Here is a 27484-nt window from a genome sequence, read left to right as displayed (position 1 = left end):
GTTCTGCTTTGATAACACTACATGTTGAAACCTTAGAAGTACAGCAGCCACTGTACTCAATAGTATAGTCAAAACGTAATACACACAACTTGTAAAGCACAGATATTCATTACCAACACATGATATTAAAATCCACAGTATGTCTTAATTGGTTTGCATCAGTGCCAGAGATTTTACAAATCATTTAAACTTTACGATTTGATAAAGTCATTTGTTTCCACTGGGTTTGGTTCTGGTTATGTAGGTATTACAAGAATCCACAAAATTAATAGGTGGAAAATAGACTCAGGTTGAGACTGACGCATTTTATCAATTCTGCAATCATTTTTACATACCGTGCCAAAACTTTCAAAAACGCATCCAAATGAACATATCATATTTTGTTCTTGAGAAGTTATACAAAATGGAACATAATTATAAAAAGACTGTTTTACTGCATTAAAAAAAAATTTCCAACATTGTCAAGCAATAATTCACTGTAATTGCATTTAACAGGGTTGAAAATGAAGTTGGACAGGGTGCTGAGGAGTCTCTCAATTTACGCCAAGGGTTTTTTTTGGTGGCTGATTGCAGAAATCACACTGCTTGGCTGTGATACTGGAGGATACTTGCCAAAAGGAGCATATTACCCTCAGAAGTGAGAAAGCATGCTTTACTGAACCTCATTATGCAGAATTCAAGCTGTGTTCATCTGTATATGGTCAACTATTGACTTCTTGATGCACGAAAAGTTGTTCATCCATTTTAAAAGGAATTACTTGAAAAACCACAGGAAGCACTGACTTGATTAGTGAAAAATGTTGGATCAGAGAGAAATGCAAGTTTCTTTTATTATTTTTGGGGCATTAGGAAATAATGCCTACAACACGGTGAAATTAGTTGTAAATTTGTTCTGATTAGGTATCAAACACACACTGTGCTTATTTCATTTCACTCTCTGCATCTAAACTACACTAGACTAGACTACAACTTTTGTTGAATTGACCCAGCCATACTACCTAAGTGGCATCAATTACTCCAACACAGATGCATCTCTGTTAGCTGGTACTAGAATATAAATTATTGTATTACTGTATCTGCATACATTAATTGTAGTCAAACCACTAGCATATGAGATTAAAGTGAAAATATTTTGTTTTATTTTTTAATCTTAGATAGAAAAGCCATGACAATTACAAGACACTTGAATGCATAATGCAGCCTTATATATATCATACTATAATGCAAGAGAGCAGAATAGTAAATGGGTTAGTTACATCTTTACCTTTCTAGTTCACTATGCTTTGCTGTCTGTTTTATTCATTACTACAACATATACCACAATGAGATGTTCTTATTGACAATCTTTTCAGTTCAGGGCAACCAGTTTGCTTCCTGCTAGCTGAAATCCAGTGTGAAATAAACCAAAATTTATTATAGATCATCAATAAACAATACCCTCTTTAGCTATTAATGCCAGTAACTGAAAAAAAGGTAAACTACATGGCTTCTTCGTGTTCGCATTGCATGACATGTCGTGAGTGGTTCTTTTTCAGGTTGCTAAATCTAAACAAAATAACTGTCACTCCATGGACTTGTATGATCCCACAATGTCCATAAGACTCCAATGTCTGCATAATATTAACAAAAAATCAGGGGCTTCAACAAGACCATTTGGTGATACGTCTAGACTGCAGCAGTGGTTCACTGGCCTTCACTCCCAAAAATGGTGCTGTGAATGGTCCTGTGATTTAAATTGTTTCGAAAGTAAATGCTAGTAGATGGGAAGGGGTGAAAGTTTTAGCAAAGGGGGAGGCTTTTAAAATTAACCTAGCAGATATAGTTTAATCTTTCCTGATATCAGTCTCTGCATTGTAAAAGTTTTACAGATTAGCTCTATACAACAGCAGTTGTTCTAACAGCATTTATTGAAAAATTAAAAAAAGTCAAATCCCAGTGAACATATTGGATGTTCTAAATAGCATATGTAGTTATTGCATGGGCGTTGTACATGCAATCACGGGTGTCAATCATGCAAGCTAGGGCAAAGTTCATTACAATTTTTATGATTACAAAACTTTAAAAACAGTGTCCTCACACCAACTCTAGTCTGCATGAGCCAAACTTTTTCTTATCTTAGTTCTACACTTATGATTTATGCAAACAGAATATTTTACCCTTCTTTTTGCAAATATAATATACTAAGTTAACACTTAACTAAGAATTACACACATGGTATATTTTTGTATTAGGAAGGCTTAATGAATATATTTTGAGGTGAATATTTGGCTTTGTTTTAATTATGTTAAAGAGGCTTTAGGATACCAACATAATGAAGGTATATACAGTAGGGTATTGCCTCACCAAAAAAAGAAAACTGCTTCTGCCAAAAGCTGTTTTAAAAAGCCTAAAATGGACCGCTCAGTGATATTATATAAACTGCCATTGCCAGCAAGTCCCTGGATGTGAAGCTAATCCTTTGGTGTCAGTAGTTGTAGTCACATACTTGAAACAAGCATGTAGGTAACAGTGAGACAGTGGCCTGAACACCTGAGATGTATACTTATTCTGGCTCAGTGATTTGATGGGTATTAAATACAAAAGATCAGAACACCAACCAGGAAAACAGGATTTTTAGAACCATGTCTAGCAATAGCAGCTTACACTATCTTTTTGTAAAAGGTCCACTTTAGGGAAAGTTGTTCAGCTTGTAAAGACAAACAAAAAGGTAATAAATAAATAGAAAAAAAATAGCACAGTTTTTACTTCCTATATTAATCAAAGAAAATATTTCAATATTTGATTAGGAGCCTCAGGGGTAATTAAGATACAGTTAAAAGTTTAGGAAAGGGACAAAACAACAGTAAATTGCTGCACAGATTTAATTAACAGCGTTAAAAGTATTACCGCATAAGTAGGTTGATCAAAATTTAAACATGATGTTTCAAGTAGTTTTCAGCCACTAAAGGAGATTTCTGTGAAAACCTTTCTATTAACAATATCCATAAAGTTACTTTGTATATAACACTCCATGAACTGGTAAACAGTTTATATCCCATATATAGCCAATTGTGTTTGTTTTGCTCGATGACATAATGACAAGCCTTGACTCCTAGGACTAGGAGTTCATAGGGGCTTGGATTGGTGATACATTTAAATTGTAGCATAAAGAGAGTTTCTTTTACTGGCACACCATTCTTTATTAACCCCCTAACCGCTAAGCCCGTAATTTCTCGCACTAAATATTTTTGCTCTTTTGGTTAAGCCCGTATTTTTTCGCCTACACTAAAATCCCCACTTACCTGGTCCCGCTGTGCTAATCCAGCGTCGGTTCCGTGTTCCAGCGTCGGGTCCATGTTCCAGCGTCGTCCTCCAGCGTCGGGTGTCTCTCTCCTTAAAAGAAAAATCCGGCCGGCTTAGAGGAGAAAGCCAGCTGGCTTTCTTTTCTAAGCCAGCCGGCTTCCTCTCCCTCCTCTCCCTGTCCCTGTCCCTATCCCTGTGCCTCTCCCTGTCCAGCGTCGATCGCTGGACAAAAAAAAAAAAAAAAAAATACTCACCTTCTCCCTCCGCTCCTCCGGACACGTCTGTCCTCTTCGGTGTCCAGCCGGCGAGTGCAGAGAAGATCACCGGGGTTTCCCGGTGACGTCGCTGCGTGCGTCGGCGCGGGAGGGAGGCGGGGCGGCAAATTCAAAATTTTGCATTGAGTTCCTTTGTATTGAACTCAATACAAAAAAGCTGTATTGAGTTCAATACAAAGAAATCCTTATATAATATATATATAATTGTATTATATATATATTATATAAGCTACTGTACATTACATTTTACACTTTTTTTTTTTTGAACTTTTTTTAGTTTTTTTTAAAGATTTTTTTTTTTTTAATGTTTTTTTATGTTTTATAAAAAAAAAATTTAATTATTAAATTTATTACATTTTGGACATATTTTGGTGAGTTATGCGGTAATTCGGTGAATTAGAGCCTACAATCCAAAATAAATTTCCATGCAAAAAATGTAACACTTTTTGCATGGAAGTTTGGAAAGAATTAGAATACCCGGCATTTGCGTACGCGTCCCTCGGCGATTCCTGATGATGCGCGTGCGTGCGCCCGCCGATGAGGGTCGTAGCGGAAAATTCAAATTTTTTGTATTGGATTTAATACAAAGTCCTGTATCCAATCCAATACAAAATAATAGAAAATATATTTATGTGGTTTTGTCTATAGGTATGTGACGGACACTAGGGAGGTGTTTTAGAAAAATATATTACTATACATTATACCGAATGATCGCATTTTCAGTATTTTTCATTTATTTATGTGTTCTTGTTTAAGCTGATTTTTGTGTTTTTCCTTTAATTTTATTAAAAGTTTTTTTTTTTTTTTACATGATTGTGTGTTTCAAACATTTTTTATATTCATGATATCTACTAGAACCCTATTCGGACATATTTCTGTAAGTTACAGGTCTACAATTTAAAAAAAAAATTTCATGAAAACCTGTGACGCTTTTGGAACAGAAATCTAGAAATCAGTGTAACGCTCAGGTGGTTAATCCAAACCACTCAAAGGTCTAACAGTATAATCTATATATTTGTGTTATATAGCCACAACAGTTTCTCTATACAGATACTCAGGTGATGGTAGACCTGACTTTGCTGAAATTAATTTGATAGTAGGAGGTGTATTATAGCTTAGTTGCTTATATCCTATCCTACTGAACAGGACAAGGGAGAAGCCAATGTAAACATTGTTACATATCCATGCCTGCCTTATAGCCCATAAGCAGGTGATCAATGCATTAATGAGTCATATATTCTTTTTCTTCCTAGACATGCCAGAATAATACTATCTTTAGGAAAGGTAAGGAGGATGTAGAATATGCTAAAAGGACCTCTGTCATAGTAGAGGTTTGGACAAAGGGCCTGATTTTTTAAAGCTGCAGAGGATACATTTTCATCAGTGAACTTCGGTGATACAGCAAACTGGGAATGGATTTCTTTAAGTCATTTGCTATTTGTTAGCAAATGTTTTCAATCCTGGACCAGATTCATTCCAGGTTTTTTGGATCACCCAGGTTCACTGATAAAAGTGTATCCTCTCCAGCCTTGGAGAGCTTGATCACCCAGGTTCACTGATAAAAGTGTATCCTCTACAGCCTTGGAGAGCTTGATCACCCAGGTTCACTGATAAAAGTGTATCCTCTACAGCCTTGGAGAGCTTGATCACCCAGGTTCACTGATAAAAGTGTATCCTCTACAGCCTTGGAGAGCTTGATCACCCAGGTTCACTGATGAACGTGTATCCTCTCCAGCTTTGGAGAGCTTTAATAAATAAGGCCCAAAGATGGAATATGCTCCAGGGAGAGCGAGGCAAGTGAGTACATGTTCATTGGCTTACACAGAGTTAATTATTTGCTCCCCTCCCTCCCTTCACAGGGTTGCAAATAGGCTGCTAAAACCCAACAAGAAAACAGAGGGATCACATACGAGGAAGGAGATCATTCACATAAATTTCAGGTGGAGATGGAACTTTTCAGGGTAGGAAATTTTCATTACTTAGGCATTGCATAGGGCAGGGAAGGCTGAGAATCATCATCAGGTTACTACTGCTGTTTGTCCCACCACAGAAGATATCCTCTCAATTGTTCAGACACCCTATAACACCCCAAAGCATATAAATATTTAAGAATATAAACAATGTTGAAGGTATACATATTTACATTTGTCTGTGCAGCATTTTTGATTTAAACTTGCCCTCAAGCACAACAAACAACATATATATATATAAATATTTATTAATATTTGTCTATGCATCCCAAAAATGCTGAATTCTATGGGATAAATGTAGACTAACTTCTGTACAAGAGGCATGAATTCAAAAAAATAAAGCAAATGTGTGATTATAAGGTTGAAACTTCCACTTTTGGTTGTGGTTCTGGCTCTTTCTGTGGCTCATTGTTAAATCACCTAACCCACAACCAGAAAGCAGGTTGCTTTTTCCATTACAAAGCACATAGGTGTCCTGGGTTCAGGTTGCTTTATTAAAAAACAGATGTACAAACACCTGCATGTGGCATATGCAGGTGGCTATGGTCTTATCATGCCCACAGGAATATTTCATGCAAGTCCAGGTCTTAAGCTTATTTATGAAACATCTTTTGCACAAGCAACACTTTACTTCTGGTATGCATGTAATGTGACTCAACAAGCAACCATATTAATCTGCCCCCAGCACAAAAAAGAGTGAAAAGTATTGCAAAAAAGAATTGTGCATTGGCATTAGATGTAGGGTCCTTTATACAGCTCTGATCTCTTCACAGGCAGAACATTGATGATATCACTGATTCTATTACAAGGTAATGACTAGGTTTTCATTTAGTACACAGAAATATTGTACATAACCTCTGTGCCCATTGATTAATATATTCAAATGAAAGTGTTTGTGCCCAGAATTTAGCATTCACTCTTATGGCATTTCACATTATGCTAATATTCCAGGGTTGTCTAATTTTATCAAAATGTATTATTCTAGTGAAATTTCAGAAAAAAGATCTGTTCTTAAAAAAGTTTGTTATAAATACATCACAAGACGTGGAATACATTTTAGTCAGGTAATTCTCCAATCTAAGAATCATTTTTGGTTTGTTAGGTCTTTTCGTGAACATGCTAGCAAAATACTTCTCACGTTTTACTTGCATATTCATTTTAAATTCAGTTAGTATTTACAACATTTTTTTAAAGAATGTCTTCTAAAATGTGACCATGTTCTTCCACAGTTATGCCAAACACTAACAAGTCATTCACCTAAGGTATTACCAACTTAAAACTGAACTGCAGTCTAATCTTTAGTCTTGTACAGTTGTACCGACTCCTAAGCAAAATTGCTTAATCAGATTTTACTGCACACTGTTAATGTCTCACCCTGTACATTAGAAGCTACATAGAGACAGATAAAACTAATAATGCTTCAATTGGGATTGGTAACAGAAGAGGAAGAGCTGCAGCAGCAGAAGAGGAGTAGGAAGGTATCTCTTGAAAAGTCAGTATCTTATTGATTTCTTTTGAACTTTTGAGGAGTTTGTTTGAAATACAGAAGTGCCATGAATATTACCCTTATTAATAAACTAGAATATCTAATTTGAACTGTTTAATGGTACAGTTTGCTTTATTATAAAATGTGTTTTTTTCAAAAGATGATTTTGGGCTCTCATACTCATTGTATCTTTTGTTATAAGTATTTACCAGCTTTGTCTCACGTATGTATATTACATGTTTAGGAGTTTTTGTGCACTAGTCTTGACATCCACAGTGATCATCCTACCCTTATAATTATTCAGAATTGTGTTGCCATTGCCTTGGCATTGTTATATTATAAGAAAGATATCTGAGAAACAGTTGCAATTTTTAGTCAATTGGTATTTATATAGACCAGCCTTTTGGTGTAGGCAAATCTAAAAAAAATAACCCCACAATAAGTAAAATATTACTTTACTTTAGTTCTGAACATGATTGTTTTTCATATAATGAACACATATTGTGGGATACAGTTTTAAAGCGTGTCACAATCTCCGTTCATGTACACATCAAGATTAGAATTAGGCATATCAAAAGCTACACTTTTGCGCATGGCCTTGTATGTGAGAGGCAACCCACTGGCTGTCAGTGTTAGTAATTGATCAATGTCAGTTATACATTAACCATATGGAGAGAAAAACCTGGTTGTATGATAACTTTATCAGCATGAACTGTCACTGTATGACTTCTACTGACCTCCACTCCTTTTTCTTACCCTGTATCTCAAAGAAAACTTTGTTGATTACTTGTAATTATAAATATGACCGTCCATATATTTATATAAATGTGAATTCTGTGTGAAACATGCTGAAGACCACTGCAATCCTCAATAGAGGTATTACTACAATTATACAGCCACATACACATTAATGGGAAACTCCCTGTAATGGACACCCAAGTTTGCCCATGTGCACCACCATTTTGACAGTCAAGTGACACTCTAGCGCAGTGTTTCCCAACTTTTTTACCATGGCAGAACCTGTAAAATAATTTTCAGCTCTTCGGGGAACCCCTACTATAAGTACTTTTCACAACTCACAGTATAATATTGTGGTGATCAATAGGAAGGATGCCTCTTACATTACTAGACAGTGGGAAGAATACCAACCTTACAGATAGCCAAAATGATCATTGGTGTCACTTAAACTGATCTGAGAGTCATAAACTGCTCAGTGCCCAAAGAACCCCTTGCAACCCCTGGAGGAACCCTGCTTGCGAAACACTCTTCTTTAGTATTCCCCTTCACCTAACCCCCACCAGCCATATAAAATATGCAGGGAGGAGAGAAGGTGGAAGAACTCAAAGTGGGAACTGATCGAGACTCTAGGTCTCCCTACAACAGTGTGCAGCTACTTTTTGGAAATTAGAAAAAGTTGATGAGTGCTGCAGTTGATAAAAGGGCCTTAATGAAACACTCTCCGGGCATGGGAATCATGGGAATCAGCGAGGATGTTAATTTACATGGGGCTGAAAAAGGGTTTAGGGCCTTTATATTTGTCTTTATAGGTTTTGGGCTCACAGCGTCTCTTCTCTAGGACAATGGCTGCTACAAACAAGTTACAACAACCTTCTAAAATGGAAAATGTGGACCATCTGATGGTGATATCCACTGCTAATTAGGAAACAAAGCTTTACTTCTTGGTAATTAAGAAGTTGACTATGGGAGGACACTGCACCCAAATGATGATGATCTGGTTATACTATCTGACAGTGATCAATGGATTACAAAGTTGGCTAAAGTTAATTAATTATTCTTTGGTGGATTAAATTATTCATTTTCTGATCTAACATAGAAAATTGGAGAACATGTGGGAACTATATTGAAAAGTAACATACATTCCAGGGTGGATATACGTGTTGGGTAAGAAGCAATTTTCTAAAACAATTCATACAGATTCTTTGTGTATGGAAGCCATATGGAATGAAAATACATATATAAGTAAACTGAATTTATTTTAGTCTTGGAATATGAGAGAAAGTGTTAAAAAAAACAAAAAAACAATCATGTTTTAATGCATAGAAGTGATTAAATATTTACTTACTAATGAAGACATATTACAAATGTGGAAACTGGATGCTTAGGTAGAAACACAGAAACCAGAGAAACTAAATTGCACTGCCCTATCCTTAAGGGTAAATGCTTGAACCATAAAAGCTTTGACATTAACAATGATCTTGAAACACTGGAATTTTTTTCTGCTGTTGGGGTTATTCTACCCCCTCTTTCTGTCCTGCTACGTTCATTTTCACTGAGACAGAACGTAATAAAAAGTGTTACAGTTGTCACTAAAATAGGAATAGAAATCTTTCATTTAGGACACTGGTTCCAGTGACAGTTTTCTACGGGGGATTTCCCCATACTTTAAGGAGGTTTCCTATCACTTTTTTTTGTGTATATGGGAATGGAAGTAAAGGGATAGTTCCCAAATGGAACACAAAAGAAAATAAACTGCCAATAGTTTTAACTAAACTGTACTCCACTGAAAATGTTAAGTTTGGGCTTTTTATATAATTTTAGATATGCCTAGTTGTTGTGGAATACTGCAAAGAAAATGACCCTTGAAAGCATGAGCTAACCGTATAAAAGAATAGTAAAGCTGTAATTTCAGAATCTAGTTACATCATATACGCATCTTTAATCAATATTATATTATCTGCTGTTGTTGTTTACCAGCAGAAGTAAAAAATGTTCTTTATCTTAGCTATGGTAATTGCTTTATGCATGGGCAGATAAATTGAATACTTTACAGCTTCCCAACACCCAAGATTTTATTCAAATTATGATTCTCATTGTCTTTCTAATCGTCTTTCTAAAAAAATTAGGCAGGTGCAAGCAACAATTTCCTCGTGTCAAAATGTATGTATGTAAAATTTATCTCTATGTCATGAAAACAGATCAGAAAAGTGAGAGCATCTGAGAGTGAAAGTTTCAGGTACTGTATGCTTACAATTACCACACCTTTAATGTAAATGAACACTTTTCCCCCACACCTTTCACTGGAGCTATCAACTGAAACCTTGATGAAAATGATTCTCTCTTGATTATATTTAAGTATTTTAACCTTCTTCGGAATAGATTAATTTGAATTTATAGTGATGATTTTATAAATGAGCAGTAACTAATGTGAATTCACATTTTGAATGCTTTTCAAGTGTTTAAGCCTTTTATGTGTTGTATTTTGTATAATGTAAGTTCTTCTCATTTTAGGTTGAATAATTTTATATCTTAATTTCGGTTTGTAGGATATTTGGTACTGTAAAAACGTAACTCTTGTGATTTTTTAAATTTACATGAATGTTTGCATTCAGATCTGATTTGGGGAGATACACTCACTTAAGAAATCCAATTGTGTCATTTCTCTGCAGAAAAACAAATTGCAATTTCCCAATTTATGAATTGATTTACTCACATAAAAAAACTCATGCAAAGGTGCAGCTAAATTATAGTGACTTAATTCACTAAAGGCATTTTATTGTGTTCTTCTATATTGTGTGGTTAAAACATTTCATCTTACTGTTTTAGAAGCAATTCATAATAGCTTCTTTATTCAAGGAAATAACAGGGTTAAGCCGTGATACTTGCGTTGCCAAGCATGCACATTTCACAAATCAACATTGTACATGTTAGATCATTATGCAAAGCATATAGTACTATTTGTTCAGCCCTGCTGAGTTAAACTACACTGTTTATGTGTGTGTATATTTCTTAATATTGTACATCTTGAGAAATAAAACTTTTTTTTTTGCTGTTTGCAAGATCTTCCCTGCTTTAGCTAACAAGAAACATAGAAAAAAAGGTTGATGGTATACAGCACTAGTCTGACACATTACACTTTGAGACTTTGCATTCTAACAGATATAGCATAATCAAAAAGGTCAGCTGGCCTACATTCCAGTAGTATCTGGCAACGTCTAAAGTACACAAGTACAGTTATTTTGTATTAAAAAGTTTTTTCAGTATACAAGCATTTGTGAATATGGCCTGCAACATGCAGACAGAATTGAGGAAACAATCTTATTCAAGATCTGAATTTTACATACAGCATTTCCTAATGTTTCCTGGTATTTTGTTTTGGAGCAGAAAAAGAAGTAAAAAAAATTGTACTGTGATACTTGGCCCCTGTACAAGTGAATACTTTCCAAAGCAGATGGCTAGTGCAGAGAAATTGTGCAAACTTTTATTACAGTTGTCATTCACACTGTCTCAGGGTACCAGCACTGAAAATGTTAAATTTGACATGCTGTAGGAAAAAATACTAACTTATCTATTGAAATATTTTGGCTGCAAGGCATAACAACACATATGTCCTAACTGCTGACAGGCTGTAGATACAGACATAAGGGTGTAGGGTTGTTTACTCTCTTCTCATACAGTATGTTATTAATATCCTAAACAGCCATATGATGAGTACAAAATAGGTAAAAAAAAGATCATATGATAAAAATATATAAAATAATAAAATACAAAAAGTATTAAAAATAAAAAAGTGCAAAAACAGTTCTATTGATTCTTACCTTGGTGTACTTAATTTCTAGGTTGCTGAGTGGAGCAGGCAGACCCCCTATCCCATCAGATTTTGGCTTGGAGTCAGATGACATTCTGAGGCTATTTACTGAAACACAGGTGGAATAAAGTATAGTGTTAGGCTCAGAGAGTTTGTCCTGACTGCAGGCTGGCTTTCCCTTTGTCTTTTACTTAAGATTGGATACAACTCAATTTGCATACAAAAAGATGATTGGACAGATCCATCCATAGTCAGGAAATAGAACACTATTCCAACTAGTACCTCCCCTAAAATGCTTTAGCTCTAGTATAACATTTTATTCTTTTTCTGTTCTGTTTATATGTTATATGTTTATTTTTGTATACTTTGTATTTACACACTATCTATCTATCTATCTATCTATCTATCTATCTATCTATCATCACTGCTAAGTAGTTGGTATTAAAAAATACAAAACTAGCAACTTTTATTCCAATTAATAATACCAGTATTTATATTGCATTAGATCATTAGATTTATAAAGCATTAGATTATTATGTATATTTTAATATACATATTTTAAAAGAACGGAGTTTAGACCTCTTTATAAAATGTATATATTTACATATAAATGGTTAATCTACGTAGATCAATCAGTGTTTCTTAGTACTGGCAAATAATGTTTCTGTACACATAAGAATTTACAATGTCAACCTTTTTTCTGAAAGCTCACCTGTCTAGTTTTATACAATAAGTTTCAGTACCCCCCTGGCATGTGTATATGTACAGTATACATTGTATACCCTAATACATTGTAATTGATTTCTACCAAAATGCCATGTGAATGTAACCACTAAAAATTTTCATACATATCTGTGGTATGCATATTTCAATACTGGTTAAAACTTTAAACAACTAGTCTGGATTTATCTCAATGTGTGTGAATACCCTTTGCCAGATGAGCCCTGTGGAGTAGATGATCACTGGTTGAAATGCTGTACAATAATCATGAAAAGTACAATCTGATTGGTTCTTTAGTGCACTTAATACATACTAACTGATCACATATTAACTTAAGAACTTAAGTCTATGTATATTTAATTCCTGAAAGTCCATATAAAGTTTAAAATTATTAATAATTAACTTTTTTTTTTATAACGCGCCAACATATTACACAGCTCTATAAATGAGGCTTGCAGATAACACAATTGCGTAATAGACAAGTACAAACAATGACACAGGAGAAAAGGGCAGTCGATATAATGTAATTTGTAAGGTAATTTTAAATATATTTAAATCTGACGATTTAATTAAATAAATGCCTAAGATTCTGCCATGAAAATCAAATTCCAAAGTTATACTGTTGTCACCATCAGGGAATCTGCTGAGAGAAAAGGCATGCAACTTTTGCTGGAGTGCATGTAGAGAGAAAGTATCTGCAAAGACCTTACAGAAGATTAGCAGCACTGCGATGATAAGAAGTTTAAAAAATATAACCAACACAAAATTGCTTATGATAGAGAAAATGTAAATGTATTTTCTGTATCATATCAATACCCACAGTAGGACATACAATTAGGTTTGTAATACATTGTTACATAGTATGTTTTGTTTCCCTGCATGTTTTGCTCATTGTATACATTGGAAGGATTCATCTATCATAAAAATGGAAGGCAGACTGTCATGAAAAAAAAATCTGATTGCAGACTACGCAATCAAACTACATAATTAAACTGTACAAAGATGTTTGAAGGAAAACACTGGCATATAAACGGATCATGAATCCGTCCATTGTGGAAACATGCTTCATTTGAAATAATCATTATAATTGTACAGAGCCAGCATGTTTTAAAACATAATGCCATATAATTTCAGTACCTCCGAGCATAAACTGAAGTCAACAAAATGTTGATAAGTTATGTTTATCCGCCAAAAGAATGCAAGCAGTGACGCAGATGTAAGCGTATAGGTTGCAAACATTTAAAAAATCATAATCGCCATCCTACACTGTCCATTAGAGGATGCTACGTAGCTGCTGCTCAAGTGCCTGCTTGGAGGGGTGGAAGGCTTGTACACACAGAACTGTGACGTGTACAAAAGTACTCAGGAAGATGGCTGCAATATAATATACCAAAAACTAAAACATTGTAAACATCAAATATCATAATATAAAAATAGGTATTAAGCATGGACAAAAAAACTTATTTATAAACAGTTGAAAATTGAATATTAGGATTTGTAATCTATGTCTTCTATATTTTGTGCACTATAAAATTAGATTATTATTGTATTTTGTTGTATGTGTTGTTTCCTTAGAGATTTGGGCAGTAGTAATGTACCAACTTGGTGGTCCGGAATGTCTTCAATTGGAGTGAAGGTAAATAATGAGGAGCATCCAGGTGCCCCTAACAACCACCAGGAAATGGGAATTCTGCCGCTGTATATGTTAGAAACCCGTCACTAGGAACCTAGTCAGAAGTGTTCCAAATAGCTGTTAGTTTTTGGGGGTAATACTGTTCTTGACAAACGCCATTCACAAAACCTTTTGCAACATAAACAATTGGTTAGGGACAGTTGTTACCATGGTAACAGCTTCCACATTTAGAGTCTTCCCATTGTGGGATACAATAATTGTTTTTAATGAGTTATATTGTAAATAAAATTCTAATAAACTGTAGTCTACCTGTTATGAATACTGCAGCCAGACTCATCCATCCTTCCCATCCCTCTTCTGCTCCTCTCTTTGTAGTTCTCTTCATAGGCTTCCATTTCACCTTAGAATCCAATTCAAGCTCCTGCACTTTGCCTTCAAATCCCTCCACAGTTCTTGTCCCAATTACCTTTCTAATCTGGTGAAAACGTTCTCCCCCAGCTGCTTTCTTTGATCCTCCAATGGCCTGCTAATGACTTCCCCACTCATAACCTCATCACACGCACGGCTCCAATACTTTTCTAGAGCTGTCTCTCTGGAATGGTCTTCCTCGTCATATTCGGCTTGCTCCTACTTTCTGCTCATTTTAAAGAGCACTCAAAACCCATTTTTTTCAAACTTGCCTACCCATCTTCTTTTGTCTCTTGAAACCCTCTCTACTTGTTATATCCATGTTATATCCCTCCACTGCCTGTATCTGTTTGTCATTTGCAACCCCTGCGTAATATTAATATTATTATTATTGATATATTAATAATAATAATAATAATAATAATATTAATGTAGTGTTACCAATTGACTTAGGAGAGGCTTTTGTGGATGAATGCACAATAATGCAAATAATATTCTAATCAGACGCCCTTTGCTAATCTACCCCGTGAAGTATGAACCTGGAAGCACTCAGCTCTAAGCACTTTTAGGTTCACAGCTGTCAAATCCCAACCTATGTGGCTTTGGTAGAAGCTAGTTGAGCACAGTCAGAGCTTGAACAGCTTTAAAAGAGTGCAGAGCTGACATTAGGGGGCTCTGGAGGATACCTATTGTCAGAAGCTTTTACTTGACCATGGATGAACATAAAAAGTGGCAGATGTACATGTGACGCTACAGAGCCTAGGAACATTCTATAATGAATCCATGCAGTGAATGAAAAAAGACTTCTCAGAGCCAATTTTACATTCTAAGCGAAAAGGAGTATCTTCATTTATTTTGGGTAGCAAAGTAAGCCAATATGTTTATATTGCATATTGATTAATTTATTGGTATGAAGTTAGTCCACCATTGTCCAATCATGAACTGGAGGCAGGTCTTAGACCAGGGATCACTGCTATACCAGGATGAAGACTGCAGAATATGTCCACGTAGATTACCATGCTAATTAGAAAATTCGATTTTTGCTCTACTTCGATGCAGCTTCCCTGTAGAAATAGAATCCTATCAAAAACTTCAGGTGTGCAAATATATACATACCATTTTGTAAATATAACATTGTTGCAGTGTAGTGTTGATTGCTAGTGTGCACAGCCACAGAAATTCTGTAGAAAATAAAGAAAGGAGTAGATAAATACAGTGTATGCAAATTGCTTTGGTAACAAAGTCAAGGCATTAGAAAAAGTATCATACAGTTTGGGATAATGAATAGGGTTGATTTATGTCTGAGGCTGGAAATAAGTCTTGTTTAAACAAAATACATATGAAAGTGTGAACGTAAAGATCAGTTGTATGTCTTGACAGCTTATACTGATAAGTTGATCATACTGCTCGTTAAGATTATTTTCCCTTCTGTGTTACTGCTTGGCCTCACCATAGCAACTTCTAAAAGGTAAAATAAACTTAGTTTTATCTAGTTTAGACATGCTGAAGAGAAATTGGGGCCACAACCCATATTTTTGTTTTATTTGTATAATTGCACCCAGGTTCTTTTTAAACTTAAAAATACAGGTTGTATAGATTTGTTACCGTTTCATAGCAACGTTTTCCTAATCCTCAATATTTTCCAAATATTGAGTTTCTTTAGGACATGGATAGGTATAGGGATCATTCTTTGTGATTCTTGTAATCAAAACTCCAGCTGTGAAATCTCTTCTCTTGAGTTCCCAGATCTACATTCCATGACACCATCAAAAGGTAGTCCACTTTATTATTATTATTATTATTATTATTATTAGTAAACAGGATTTATATAGGCCAACATATTACGCAGCGCTGTACATTAAATAGGGATTGCAAATGACAGACTAATACAGACAGTGATACAGGAGGAGAGGACCCTGCCCCGAAGAGCTTACAATCTAGTAGGTGGGGGAATTTCACACACAATAGGATGGGAGATATGTAGTGGTGAGAAGTAGTGACGGTTTCAAATGACAGAAGAAGCTGGGTAGGCAAGTTTGAAAAAATGGGTTTTGAGCGCTCTTTTAAATGAGCAGAAAGTAGGAGCAAGCCGAATAGGACGAGGAAGACCATTCCAGAGAGTTGGGGCAGCTCTAGAAAAGTCTTGTATCCGTGCGTGTGATGAGGTTATGAGTGAGGAAGTCATTAGTAGGTCATTGGAGGAGCGGAGAGAGCGGCAGAGGAGTATTTTTTAACCATGTCAGAAATTTAAGTGGGACAATAACTGTGTATGGATTTGAAGGCAAAGCCCTGGAGCTTAAATTTGATTCTAAGGTGAAATGGAGCCAATGGAGAAAACTACAATAGATGCAGCAGAAGAGGAGCTGAGGGAAGGATGGATGAGTCTGGCTGCAGCATTTATGATACCCTCTTGGATATGTTATTTTTTTTATTTTATTTATTTTATATTGTAGAGAATTCCAAAGTTCCCAAGGTCCCAAAATTTGAACGTAGGAGAGCAAAGAACTAGGACTAGGCTTAAGGTAAGCAGGTAAAGTCACTGTTCTCATAAGACAGAAAAAGCCAACAAGTGAATTAGCTTATTATCCATTGGAGAATGACTATTTAAATCAAAGATACCTGCTGGTTCTCCTTACCATTTATACAGCTATTCTTAAAGTACATGTTCATACAAAGTCGTTTTATAGTTTTAAAAATCTCTCTGAAGTAAACAAAATTTTCATCCCAAAAACTGTTCAAGTTTTTTCATTGGAGGTTTTTCCTCACCTATTGCTCTGATGACACTTCAAAAAGTTGCTTTTACCCTCACATTCTGCCTTAGTACCAGTGGTCACCCAGACAAATGAAAAGTTGAGTCTCCACATTGGGGACATAGACAGTAATAATAGGTTGACAGAGAGTCTAACTGCTCCCAACTTATTTTTTTTTTCACACACTTAATGAATGTATCATTGTGTTTTGTCAATAATTTTTTATATCTGAGAACTGTTTATAGTTTGGAAGATTATAAAACATTGGTCATCACTGCCAGTTTTTTTTTTTTTTTGCACTCTGGATAGAGCATTGCATTCCATTTTTATTATAGCAGGGATATCTTTGAATTTCCTTCTAAGCTCTTCTGAGTCCTAAACATTGGTTTGCCTAAGGCTTATTTGGATCTTTTATTACAAAGGCTCATCATGCATTCCATCATCCACTGAAGTCAAACATTAACCGTAGCCTGAGAGGGATGTGTGCATGGAAGTAGACAGTAAGTTCCTTTGTATTTACAAGTACGAAGAAAAATAATAAAAGTTGTACACAAAACTGCAACTGCAAAACTGCAACTGCAAACCAAACAGATTAGTTCAGTACTACTGCAAACCACACTAAAATGGCTAAGAATGGTGACGAGGATACAAATAAGCAGAACCAGTGTTTCTTTATTTCTTTCAATTATAATTGTGATAGGGCCCTGCTCCATGATGCCACATGAAGAATGAATAAAAGTAAGGGAAAGAATCTGAGTCACACTAAATCTGGTGGGAATATTCGAGAAATCAAATTGCATTCAGATATTTAATTGCTTTTTTTTTGTTTTCTTTTTTAAAGGTTTTAAATTTTTAGTGAAAAGTCACTAGGATTGGTTTCTTTAACCAATATTAGAAACATTGGACAACATAGTGGAACAGCATAGGAGCAGAATGAATTAAAATTTTATGTTCCCTTCACCTTTATTTGTTCAGAGAAACCAAGTGAATGTTTACTCTACAAAAGGAAAAAATGCCTGTGAATAAATTGAACTAATTGCTGTGATTTAATTTGGTTAACGGTCATATAGTTTTGTCCAATGTGACATTAAAGCTCACCTGTTTTTTGATGTTTTGATTGATATTATTGGGGGAAAATCACTAGGAACCTTGTTCAGTATGGAGCTCTCTGAATCCATTTTGCTCACTTCTATTTGTGCTTTTGGTGATTGTGGTAGTTCTGAAGTGGTTGGTGGTGTTTCAGAAAGAGATGGCTGAAACAACTCACCAATTAAGCAATGACTTTTAAAGAATGTCAATCGCACTACACCAGTGGCAGGGTTCATGTTGAAGTGACTATTCTACCTGCAAAACTAAAAACTCTTAACAAATGACACTTGAGGGTGCACAAGGTAGATACCAGGTGGCCATATGTCCATTTTTTTGTCTTGGTCCAGTTATTTTTTGGGTAAAGATTTAAATCATCTAGAACTTTAGGACACACCAGATTATACCATCTGCCCTATCTGATCTTTCACCTCCCCAGGCCCATGCTGCCACCATGATTGGAAGTAATCAGCCATAATAAGCTGCCACTGCTCTGAGTTAAAGAAATATCTTTGCCTTAGATAGTTAATTACAGCATAAATAATGTTGAACTCCAGAGAGTGAGTTTTTATATAGAATTTTTGAAGAATGGTAGACCATTCTATTTCTGCAAGACCACAAGTGCATTTTTTGCAGTGAAGATTCTGCTGACATGGATGAAGCCCTTTCTAGTTATGGTCAAGACATCTTGAAAGACAGGGTAGCTTTTCAGAAGTTTATTCACCACTAGATTTATAATATATACCAATCAGGGAGCGTAAATGATTTTGCCTATCCATAACGCAGCCTCAAAATTGGTCCCATTGCCAGCAACCACAGTGCTGGTTTGGAGGTAGCACAGTGAAAGCCAGTGTGCAATTTGTTTTTTTTTTTTTTTTTATAATATTGAAAAACTGCTCATCCATAGGACTTCTCTCACCCAGACTCACTAGATGGAAGGTTGCATGAGAGTGTCTGAGCTTACATATGCAGTGTTTAGGAGTGGAACAGCATTATTGTGTTAGTATGAGTGGTATTCTTAATAAACTGGTATTCTGGCAAAAGAAGTAGCAGAAGAGGGGCCACCCATGGAGCTCATTCTTCTTACAACTCTGATGGGTAATTTAAGATCCCATTGTACAGATATGTCATTGCCAGGCAAGTTGGTCAGTTGGCATGCCAGAACATGGCTGGCATGGCTTCTGTTTACTGGCCAAACATTCTCCACTGAAGTACTGACAACTGTCCCTCAAGAACAACTATAGCCTGAGCAAAAGCAGGTACAGAAGTAGCAGAACTGGGAGTAATAGCACCAACATTTGTTTTTTACTCTTTCTAAAACTGGATGGAGGATGAAAAAGATGAAGTAGATTTTGATGGGCGCAGAGTTTCTCCCAGGCCTTTTCATGCACTGGATAGGGGGAGATTAGGCAACACCTAATGAACAAAACCACCACAATGTGTCAGACTTATCTGAACCTACCAACTTTATGAGAATCCCTGCCTCCTCCTCCTAATCACCCTCACCCGGTTTCCATGTCCTGACCAGAACAGCATCATTATTGTTGTCTGACCCAAATGCACCAATTGATGTACCAATGCACCACCAAAACTGCCAGCAGCTCTAATACTACTGCCACCAGCACCACCACTACTGCCACCAACAAAAACAGCAGCAGTACGAAGAAAGTGACTAAGATATGTGCCACTATATGTTCTCCTTCTCCATGCTTCTTCCTTTTAGTTCTCCTAAACGTTATGCATCATCACACAGCTCATCTGCCTCATCAGCTCTTGTTTCCTGTGAGTCTCACAAACTACTTGGCTTGATGTTCTGAGAGACAGGAATCCTGACTGCAGAAAACGGGAGTAAAAACCTTGCAGAGAGGTTATGAGTGTTACAGAGCAAAAGTTGAGATACCCTGGCTTCAGGATTATGTATCACATTCACTGCCTTCATTTCCCTGCTGTGACTGAGATGAGGAATTAATTAGCAGGTCCTCAATGGGCAAAGTTTGGCTCGGAGGATTCTGTCTCTTTCCACCTTGTGAAAACCTTCCGCCTCCTACCACTGGTCTTGTGCTTATTAGTGGTGCTGGTGCTCTCACCCCTGCTTCTACCAAAAGTTTGGTGAATTCTGGATTCCGACCCAAGAGCTTGACTTAGCTTGATTTGAGGATCAAGTGGCTGGTCAAGAGGTTTTGTTTTGCAAATGTTTTTGTTACATTTTTTCTGTATGTGTTTTTGTTTTGCGAAAAAACTTTTGTAATTTACTTCTGAAAACTATAAAATAAAATCTTTGAAATACACAAGTGGCGGGTCTTTTGTGATCACCAAAATCCACATATGACCTGTGTAAAATCACTATCCATTTCCCAAATTCTCCCTCTGATCTCTACAGATCTCTTATCTCTAAAAAAAGACTTTGCATTGTCTTGTATGGCTGGATTATTATTGATATTATTGATATATGGTTACCAGGGCTTGCCCCGACTGCTCACAAACTTACAAACACCTGGAATTGTATCTTCCTAAATAAAGCAATCTGGTAAAAATGAACTAAATTAATAAAACATGTTTTTGCCAATAAAATAATGTTATCATTTTGGCTTGCTCATCCAAAGTTCCTTTCTTTATGGTGAAATTCTAACTGACCACCCACACCTACAAACTACAGAAGGAAGGCACTAAGGGATATACATCTTTTATTTAGTAATAAACATCATATAAAGATGTTATAAATTTTAAGGATGCTCAGTAAAGAATTATCTTTCATTGACATTGCAAAGCTGTGGTTTAAGAAAGGATAATAATTAAACAGCATTTAATTTATTTTTTTAATTGCAAGCAGTATAAATACCTTATTTTCTGAACTTGACTTGATATCAGTCTCTTGCAGTCTATTGTACCGAAGAGCTCATAGAGAGAGGAGAAGATGCAAAACAGGCCAATTAGGTGTGCCGCAGTGCATGGAGCATACTGATGGGAGAAGAAAGCAGATAGATTAGAGTGATAGAAGTGAGCTTTGCTGTTTATTACTTTACATCCCAAACATGGGGTGGGGTAAAGTAAATTTCAGCCCAAAAAAAAAAAAATGATTGCTTTGCAAAGGAAGCCCTGCTGGCCTAGACAATCCAGTCATGTGCGAAAAATAATGTTTTTTTTTACTATTTTAATATAACAATAAGAATTATAGGAACAAAACTTATTAAACTTAATTTTTTTCAGTAATTTAACCCAGATAAGATGAGACATTCTACATTTGAAGTATGAAAATTTAACAAATGTATGTCTAATAAAGCTTTCTTTCTTTCGGATATCAATCAAAGATAAATTCAAAATGCTCCTGATCACCACAAAGAACCTTTGTCAAACTTAAATTGTATTCCATTTCACAAATCACCTGGTGCAGATGTGCCTCCCTTTGTAATAATATATATACCTTTCATGGAATTCTAATTCCGCAACTCATAACCTGTGTACAATTTAAAAAATATCAGGTTCTTTTGTTACCCTCAAAATAATTACTCATATATGAGTATAATGCTGAAAACTAACACTTTTAAATTCTGATTCGAAAATACTACAATATAATTTTTTTTATCTTCTTCTAAATTCAGTGAATAAACATGAGGTTAGATTTTTATATTATCAACAAGCAGTGAATAATACGGATTGCACCATTTCTCTTTTGAACTGTTTACACTACACTGGCACATTAGCTTTGTTATTCAGCATAGGTGTGAAAAACTATTTTGACAAGCTCAAGAATGTGTACAATAACAACTAACGCACCTTTTTATAATCACTGTAAACAAACACCAATGCAGATCATGCCCAGAAATGTTATTTATTGAATTTAAAAAGTAAGAAAGCTAGAAGATTTCATATTACTTCTGGCAAATTCCATTTGTGATGGCTTGCGATATATGGCAGATTTCTTATTTTATGTAGAATTTTAGGTAATATCCCCATACTCTCAGATAAAAAAACAAAAACAAATACCAAACACATTTTTTCTCTTATTTTCTCCTTAAAGCAATTTTTTTCCTTTTGTTAGAATGACCAAACATGACCAGGCCCGGTGTGAGATGGGTTGGTTAAACTGTCCCAGTGTTAGATGAACCCAAACCCATCTGGACAACCAAAATTAAAGTCAATGTCAATAGATGGGAGATCATCCTATGGGGTACATGAGACCAGAGAACTGAGGAGAGATTACAAGATACAGTCTCCAGGAAGATACTCATTAGCTACTACAAACAGGTTTGATCCATCTCGTCCTTCATTTTGCTTCCCTTCCCTTGTCACTGATTTTATTAGATTGAGTTTGGTTTCCAGCCCATGAGAAAATGTGGAGAATAAAATATTTGGAATTGGGTCTTGGCTGTCCTAAAGAAGTAGACTATGAGGTCTGTGAAACGTGTTAATGAATATAATGCTTGGAGACACTTCATGAGAAATTATATCATGTGGCTAGTCAATAAAGTAGGCTGTCATGATTTTAAAATTGTGTAGTATATATGAGATACCTAAATAATCCCTATAAATATATGCAAAGGAAGTTGTTTGGGATATCCTAATATGTAATATGGTAGACCCTGCTCCAGAGGAATGAGTAAAAGGGTACATTAGAGTCTATTTTCTCCAGACCTTGTGTTATATGGTTTGCTTCACCAAACTAAATCAGTTATTGCACCAAACCAAAAACAAACTACTACTTCTGATCTTAATATATCGCAATAATTATGTGGTGAGAAAATTTATTTTAATTCAATATAATACAAAAAAAGAAGCATCAAAAAATGTAATTCTTTATTCTATAACAAGAACAGTGTTCTTAAGTATACGAGTTTTATTTTAAGTATATTTTATGTCTCGTATACCCTGTGCAATCTTTCTGATCAGAAATAAATAGACATTTTTATAATGTGTTGCCTTTTTATGAGAAAGTAGTTTGAGATATTTGTTAAAGATAAACTAGTTAATAATTAGGCATCTGGGTTATTCAAGTTCTTCAGTTCATCGTGTCTTCACTCAAGGCTAATAAAGGTTCACTATATTTTAAATTTAGTTTAAAGATGTTTTTATTTAATTCTTCTTTAATTTATTTTTAAATCTTTATTTTTAATAAAAGCACTATTAAGTATACTTTATAAAATCTGGGCTAGGTAAGGATAGGCAGGGAAGAGAAGAATTATTGCAATCAATATTGCCTTCAGCAGTTTTGCAGGGCAACAGTAACAGATAGGGATGTCAAAAAAGATTATGTAGCAATAAATGTGGCAGCACAGTGCTAGCAGTTGTGTTATGAGGCATTCATTTTTTGAAAAAATTTTCACTACTAAAAATATCCACTGTAAGTTAGGAAGTAAAGAAGACATGTAGTGATAGCAATTTGTATGTTTTTTTTTTTTTTTTTTTTTTTTTTAACAGATCTAAATACATTTATCATGCTTTCTATCATATAGGCTGGTTTGGTATGATAATTTTGTTGTTAATAACTTTTTCTTGGAAATATTAAACGATTTATTTATTTTAAGGTCAAGCTATGTTAATTTTCACACCACACCAAACTCAATAGTTGTTAAATTTCAATTGTTTTGTTTTGTCTGTTTTTTGTTTCCTCCTGTAGTTTTGCTTAAGCTACGTACACACATCAGATTTTTATCGCCCGATAATCGGCATCGGCCAATTATCGGGCGAAAATCTGCCGTGTGTACAGTCGGTGTCGTCCATCGTCCGGACGACCGACCTGCCGGATCCACGGACGATGGACGACAGTCGATCGTAATGAAAGTGAAGGGGAGAGCGCGCAGCAGGGTGCCGCTCCGTCGCTCTCCCCCTCCCCTCTCCATAGAGCATGAACGGTGCTGTATGTACAGCACCGTTCATGCATCGTGCACTCCCTTGTCGTTGGAAAGGATTGTGAAAGATCCTTTCCAACGACAAAAATTGGCAGTGTGTACGCAGCTTTAGTTTCAAATGATGTGTTATATACACTATACTAAATATACCATGCTTTTTATTATTCAGCAAATGTTTTCTGTTTTTTTCTGTATTAGTTGCATGATTAGTATGTTGTTCAATAATAAAATTCATGCTGTTTTGACATTTCTTGCCCTCTGTGTAAGCAGGCTCCACTTAGGTACAGTGAGAACACCACACACATAAATGTTAGTATTTGTTGTTGATGGACGGTGCCATAACTCAAATGATTTGGATGACAGATGTTGGTTCTTGGAAATCATATGGTAAAGGCTTTGTTTCCCTTTTTCTATGGATTATGTACTTTATAAGCCTGGCTGCAATGCCTTTGTAGAAAGGCTAAGAACCCGATTCAACTTTTGTTCTTCTGTCCCTCTAAGGTAATGGGAACAGAAATGAAATTTTAAAACAGGTTGATTAGGGTAAAATAAAACCAGCTGCATGTCCGAAGTAGGCCAATTACCTTCTGTCTAAAGCAGGCATGGGTGCACTTGATGGCTTGTCTATGATCCCTGGTAATATCCCTGTGTCCAACCTTTGCGTAGCAGCACACTACAGTACACTATGTCAGTTCCTTGGAATCATCACCACTTTAGTTCTGACATAATAAGTCTAATTTATTAAAGCTCTGCAAGGCTGAAGAGGATACACTTTCATCAGTGAAGCCTGGAATAGATCTGGTCCAGGATTGAAAACATTTGCTAGCAAATAGCAATTGACCTTGGAGAAATCCATTCAAGGTTTGCTGGCCCTGAAAATAATTGTCCCTCCCTTTTCTGAACTCTGTAACAAAATTTCCTTAACATCATAACTCCCCCACAGCACTGACATCTACCTGAAAATCACTTTGCAATTATTGGTTCATAGTGAACTGCAGTGTCCCAGCAACCTCACTCTCCCATTCATGGTTCAGGCATGCAGTATACCTGGAAATTTCTTTGTTCTTGATGAACTCTGCCTAGGCTTCTTGTGATAGAATCCTAATGAAATGTCTGCTTCCTGCTGAAGAAACAAGAAACGAAAAGGTAGTGCAAAATTAATAGTGTACTTGGCGCAGTAACTAAAAGTAACAAGAAATGAATTTTTAGGCTGTGCTGAAAGCTGAAAGGTTTTTGTAGATTACTTTGTCTAAATAACCCCAAGTATGCTGGAAATGCATTAAACTTCATTTGCAGATGCTGGTGAACTTTCAGTAAACACTTATTCTGCTCACCAATATCCTGTGAAATCTAAAAAGCAGATTGTACAATAATATAATAAAGTATATGAATAATATATTTGTTTATAATTCAATAGCTAATTTATTAGATCACATTAGTTGGTGGAGAATTGGTGGAGTTTAACATTATTGACTGTAAAAATACTAGTTGGCCGACTGTCTGGTTAAAATATCAAAATCTAAAGGCCAGAATATGGGCAAGGAAGTGCTGTGTGTCTAGAGACAAAGACAGATTTGTCTTTTTTTTTATTTATTTATGTTGGGTAAATAATTTTGAGAACGTGAAAATCTGCCATTTTTAATTATTGACTTTCTGTGGTTGCCTATGTTTTGTGATGCATTTTTGTTTTCATCATAATACATTAATACCAATTAACTATTATTAAAGATGAACTCAAATGGGCACCTTTAAAGTACCTCTATACCTCCCTCTTCTCCCCGTGTAAGAGTCCCCTCATACATTTTTAAATACCCTGACCCTTTAGAGTGTACAGGTAGTCTCCGGGTTTTATAGGAGATAGGGACTATAGGTTTGTTCATAAGTTGAATTTGTATGTAAGTGGGAACAGGTACATTATTTTAATAAATGCAGTTAGGACGGATGTTTGTCTCAACACATTATTAGGTAGTGTGGTGTCAGTTGGTGTTACTGTATGAAATTCTCACTGTGAGGCTCACAGGATCACAAACAAAATAAACTTTAATTTAAAACTTCATGGAGATGTCTTGGTCTCTAAGGATTCAAAAGATGATGCCCACCTGTGTTTACCCAAATATTTCTTCTGCAAGTCATGCAAACCGCCCCACCCCCCATCAAGCCTCTGTCCTGCACACGAGCGAGCAGGGAAGCTCCGTTTGTAACTAGGATTCGTCCGTATGTTAGATGTCCTTAACTCGGGGATTACCTGTAATTCAGCTTTTTAAACCCAGTTATGTCACTATTGGTGCTGTGAAGGACCAATCCTCAGGAGCCCGGGGGGTGAAGTTCAAAGTGCATGTGACCAGTAGCCAATCAGAGCCAAGGGGTGTGTCAATGCAGGAAAGATGAGGACAGATCTCTCTACTGCTCTTACAGCTCACACTGCTCCTCTCTAGCACCATACACGGTCCTAATACTCTGCAGGCAACCCTTTATCTTTTCCATTTACCTAAATAAATGAAACCTTCTCCTCTTTGTTAATACTGAGCTTTGTACTAATATAAAACTTGCTTGTAGATGAGCTTAAAGCTAATTTTTTCTATGCATAAAAATAATTTTAAACATGTCCACATCTGTGAAAAAAAATTAGATTAGTTTTAGACCAAAATATGATTCTAAAATTATTCATCAAGCTCATCAACTTGGTAATTGGTGGCCTGCACTATGTGCTTAGCACATCCTTATGTACAGAGGCGTACAATAGGAGGGAGGACAAGGTTGGAAACCGGTAATCTGAAACCTGCATTACAACAAGCCTCCACTGGAGGGAGATTCTCTTGCCAGGTGGACTCACCTGGTGACCAGGTGTCTATATAAACTTAGTTCTCACTAGCTTCCAGACTGGATGTTCATCTTCAAACAGCCTGTTCCTGAGGCCTGAGATTTCTGTATTTACTCTGGCTCCTGACCTTTGACTTTGATTCCATTGACCCTGATTGTGTACAGATTGATAGCCGCTGTCTGGTATCTGTTAGCAGTGCAACATCACCAGCCTCAGTGTATGTGGAGAAAACCTGAGAGTTGCTTGGACTCTGCGCCTCCAACCTAAAGCTACGTACACACTTCCAATTATTATCGTTGGAAAACAAACGACGAACGATCCTGCACGATATCTACGAACGATCGTATAGCACCGATCCTGCACATAGAGATAACGACACGATCGTTCGTAGATATTGTACACACAATAGATACGATCGTTTGAACGATAGAGGAACTATGTGCACGACAGGAAAGTGAACGAACGTTCGTTCATTACGCATGCTCAGGTCATGGACGATCAACGAACGACCGTACACACGAACGACGTTCAACGATCGTCGTCCAATCCGATCTGCCGGTCCGTCGTTCATTTCCAACGAGTTTCCTCGTTCGTCGGCGTCGTTGGTTACTTTTTTACGAACGATTTTTTGCCCAATCGATCGTTCGTCGTTCGATTGGAA

General features: G+C 36.0%; 1 protein-coding gene across 3 annotated transcripts in view; it reads right to left on the bottom strand.

Moving 5' to 3' along the window:
- The window catches only part of ALDH1A1 (aldehyde dehydrogenase 1 family member A1), a 52604-nt gene that overhangs the window by 21254 nt on the left and 3866 nt on the right, over window positions 1–27484 (bottom strand). Inside the window, exons 1-4 of one of the 3 annotated variants that reach the window (XM_072404151.1) lie at window positions 25050–25125; window positions 20996–21114; window positions 15437–15501; window positions 11570–11667 (exon numbers count right to left, since the gene is read on the bottom strand). In XM_072404151.1, coding sequence (XP_072260252.1) covers window positions 11570–11667; window positions 15437–15455 — 117 coding nt within the window. In that variant the 5' untranslated portion in view covers window positions 15456–15501; window positions 20996–21114; window positions 25050–25125. Of the gene's footprint in view, window positions 1–11569; window positions 11668–14221; window positions 14313–15436; window positions 15502–20995; window positions 21115–25049; window positions 25126–27484 lie in introns of those variants that run through there. The other 2 variants (XM_072404149.1, XM_072404150.1) reach the window with 2 other exon arrangements.

Source organism: Pyxicephalus adspersus, chromosome 3 (assembly GCF_032062135.1).
Source record: "Pyxicephalus adspersus chromosome 3, UCB_Pads_2.0, whole genome shotgun sequence".
In the NCBI taxonomy this organism is placed as follows: Eukaryota; Metazoa; Chordata; class Amphibia; order Anura; family Pyxicephalidae; genus Pyxicephalus; species Pyxicephalus adspersus.
The sequence above is the reverse complement of the archived record's forward strand: the minus strand, read 5'-3'. Positions and strand labels throughout refer to the sequence as shown.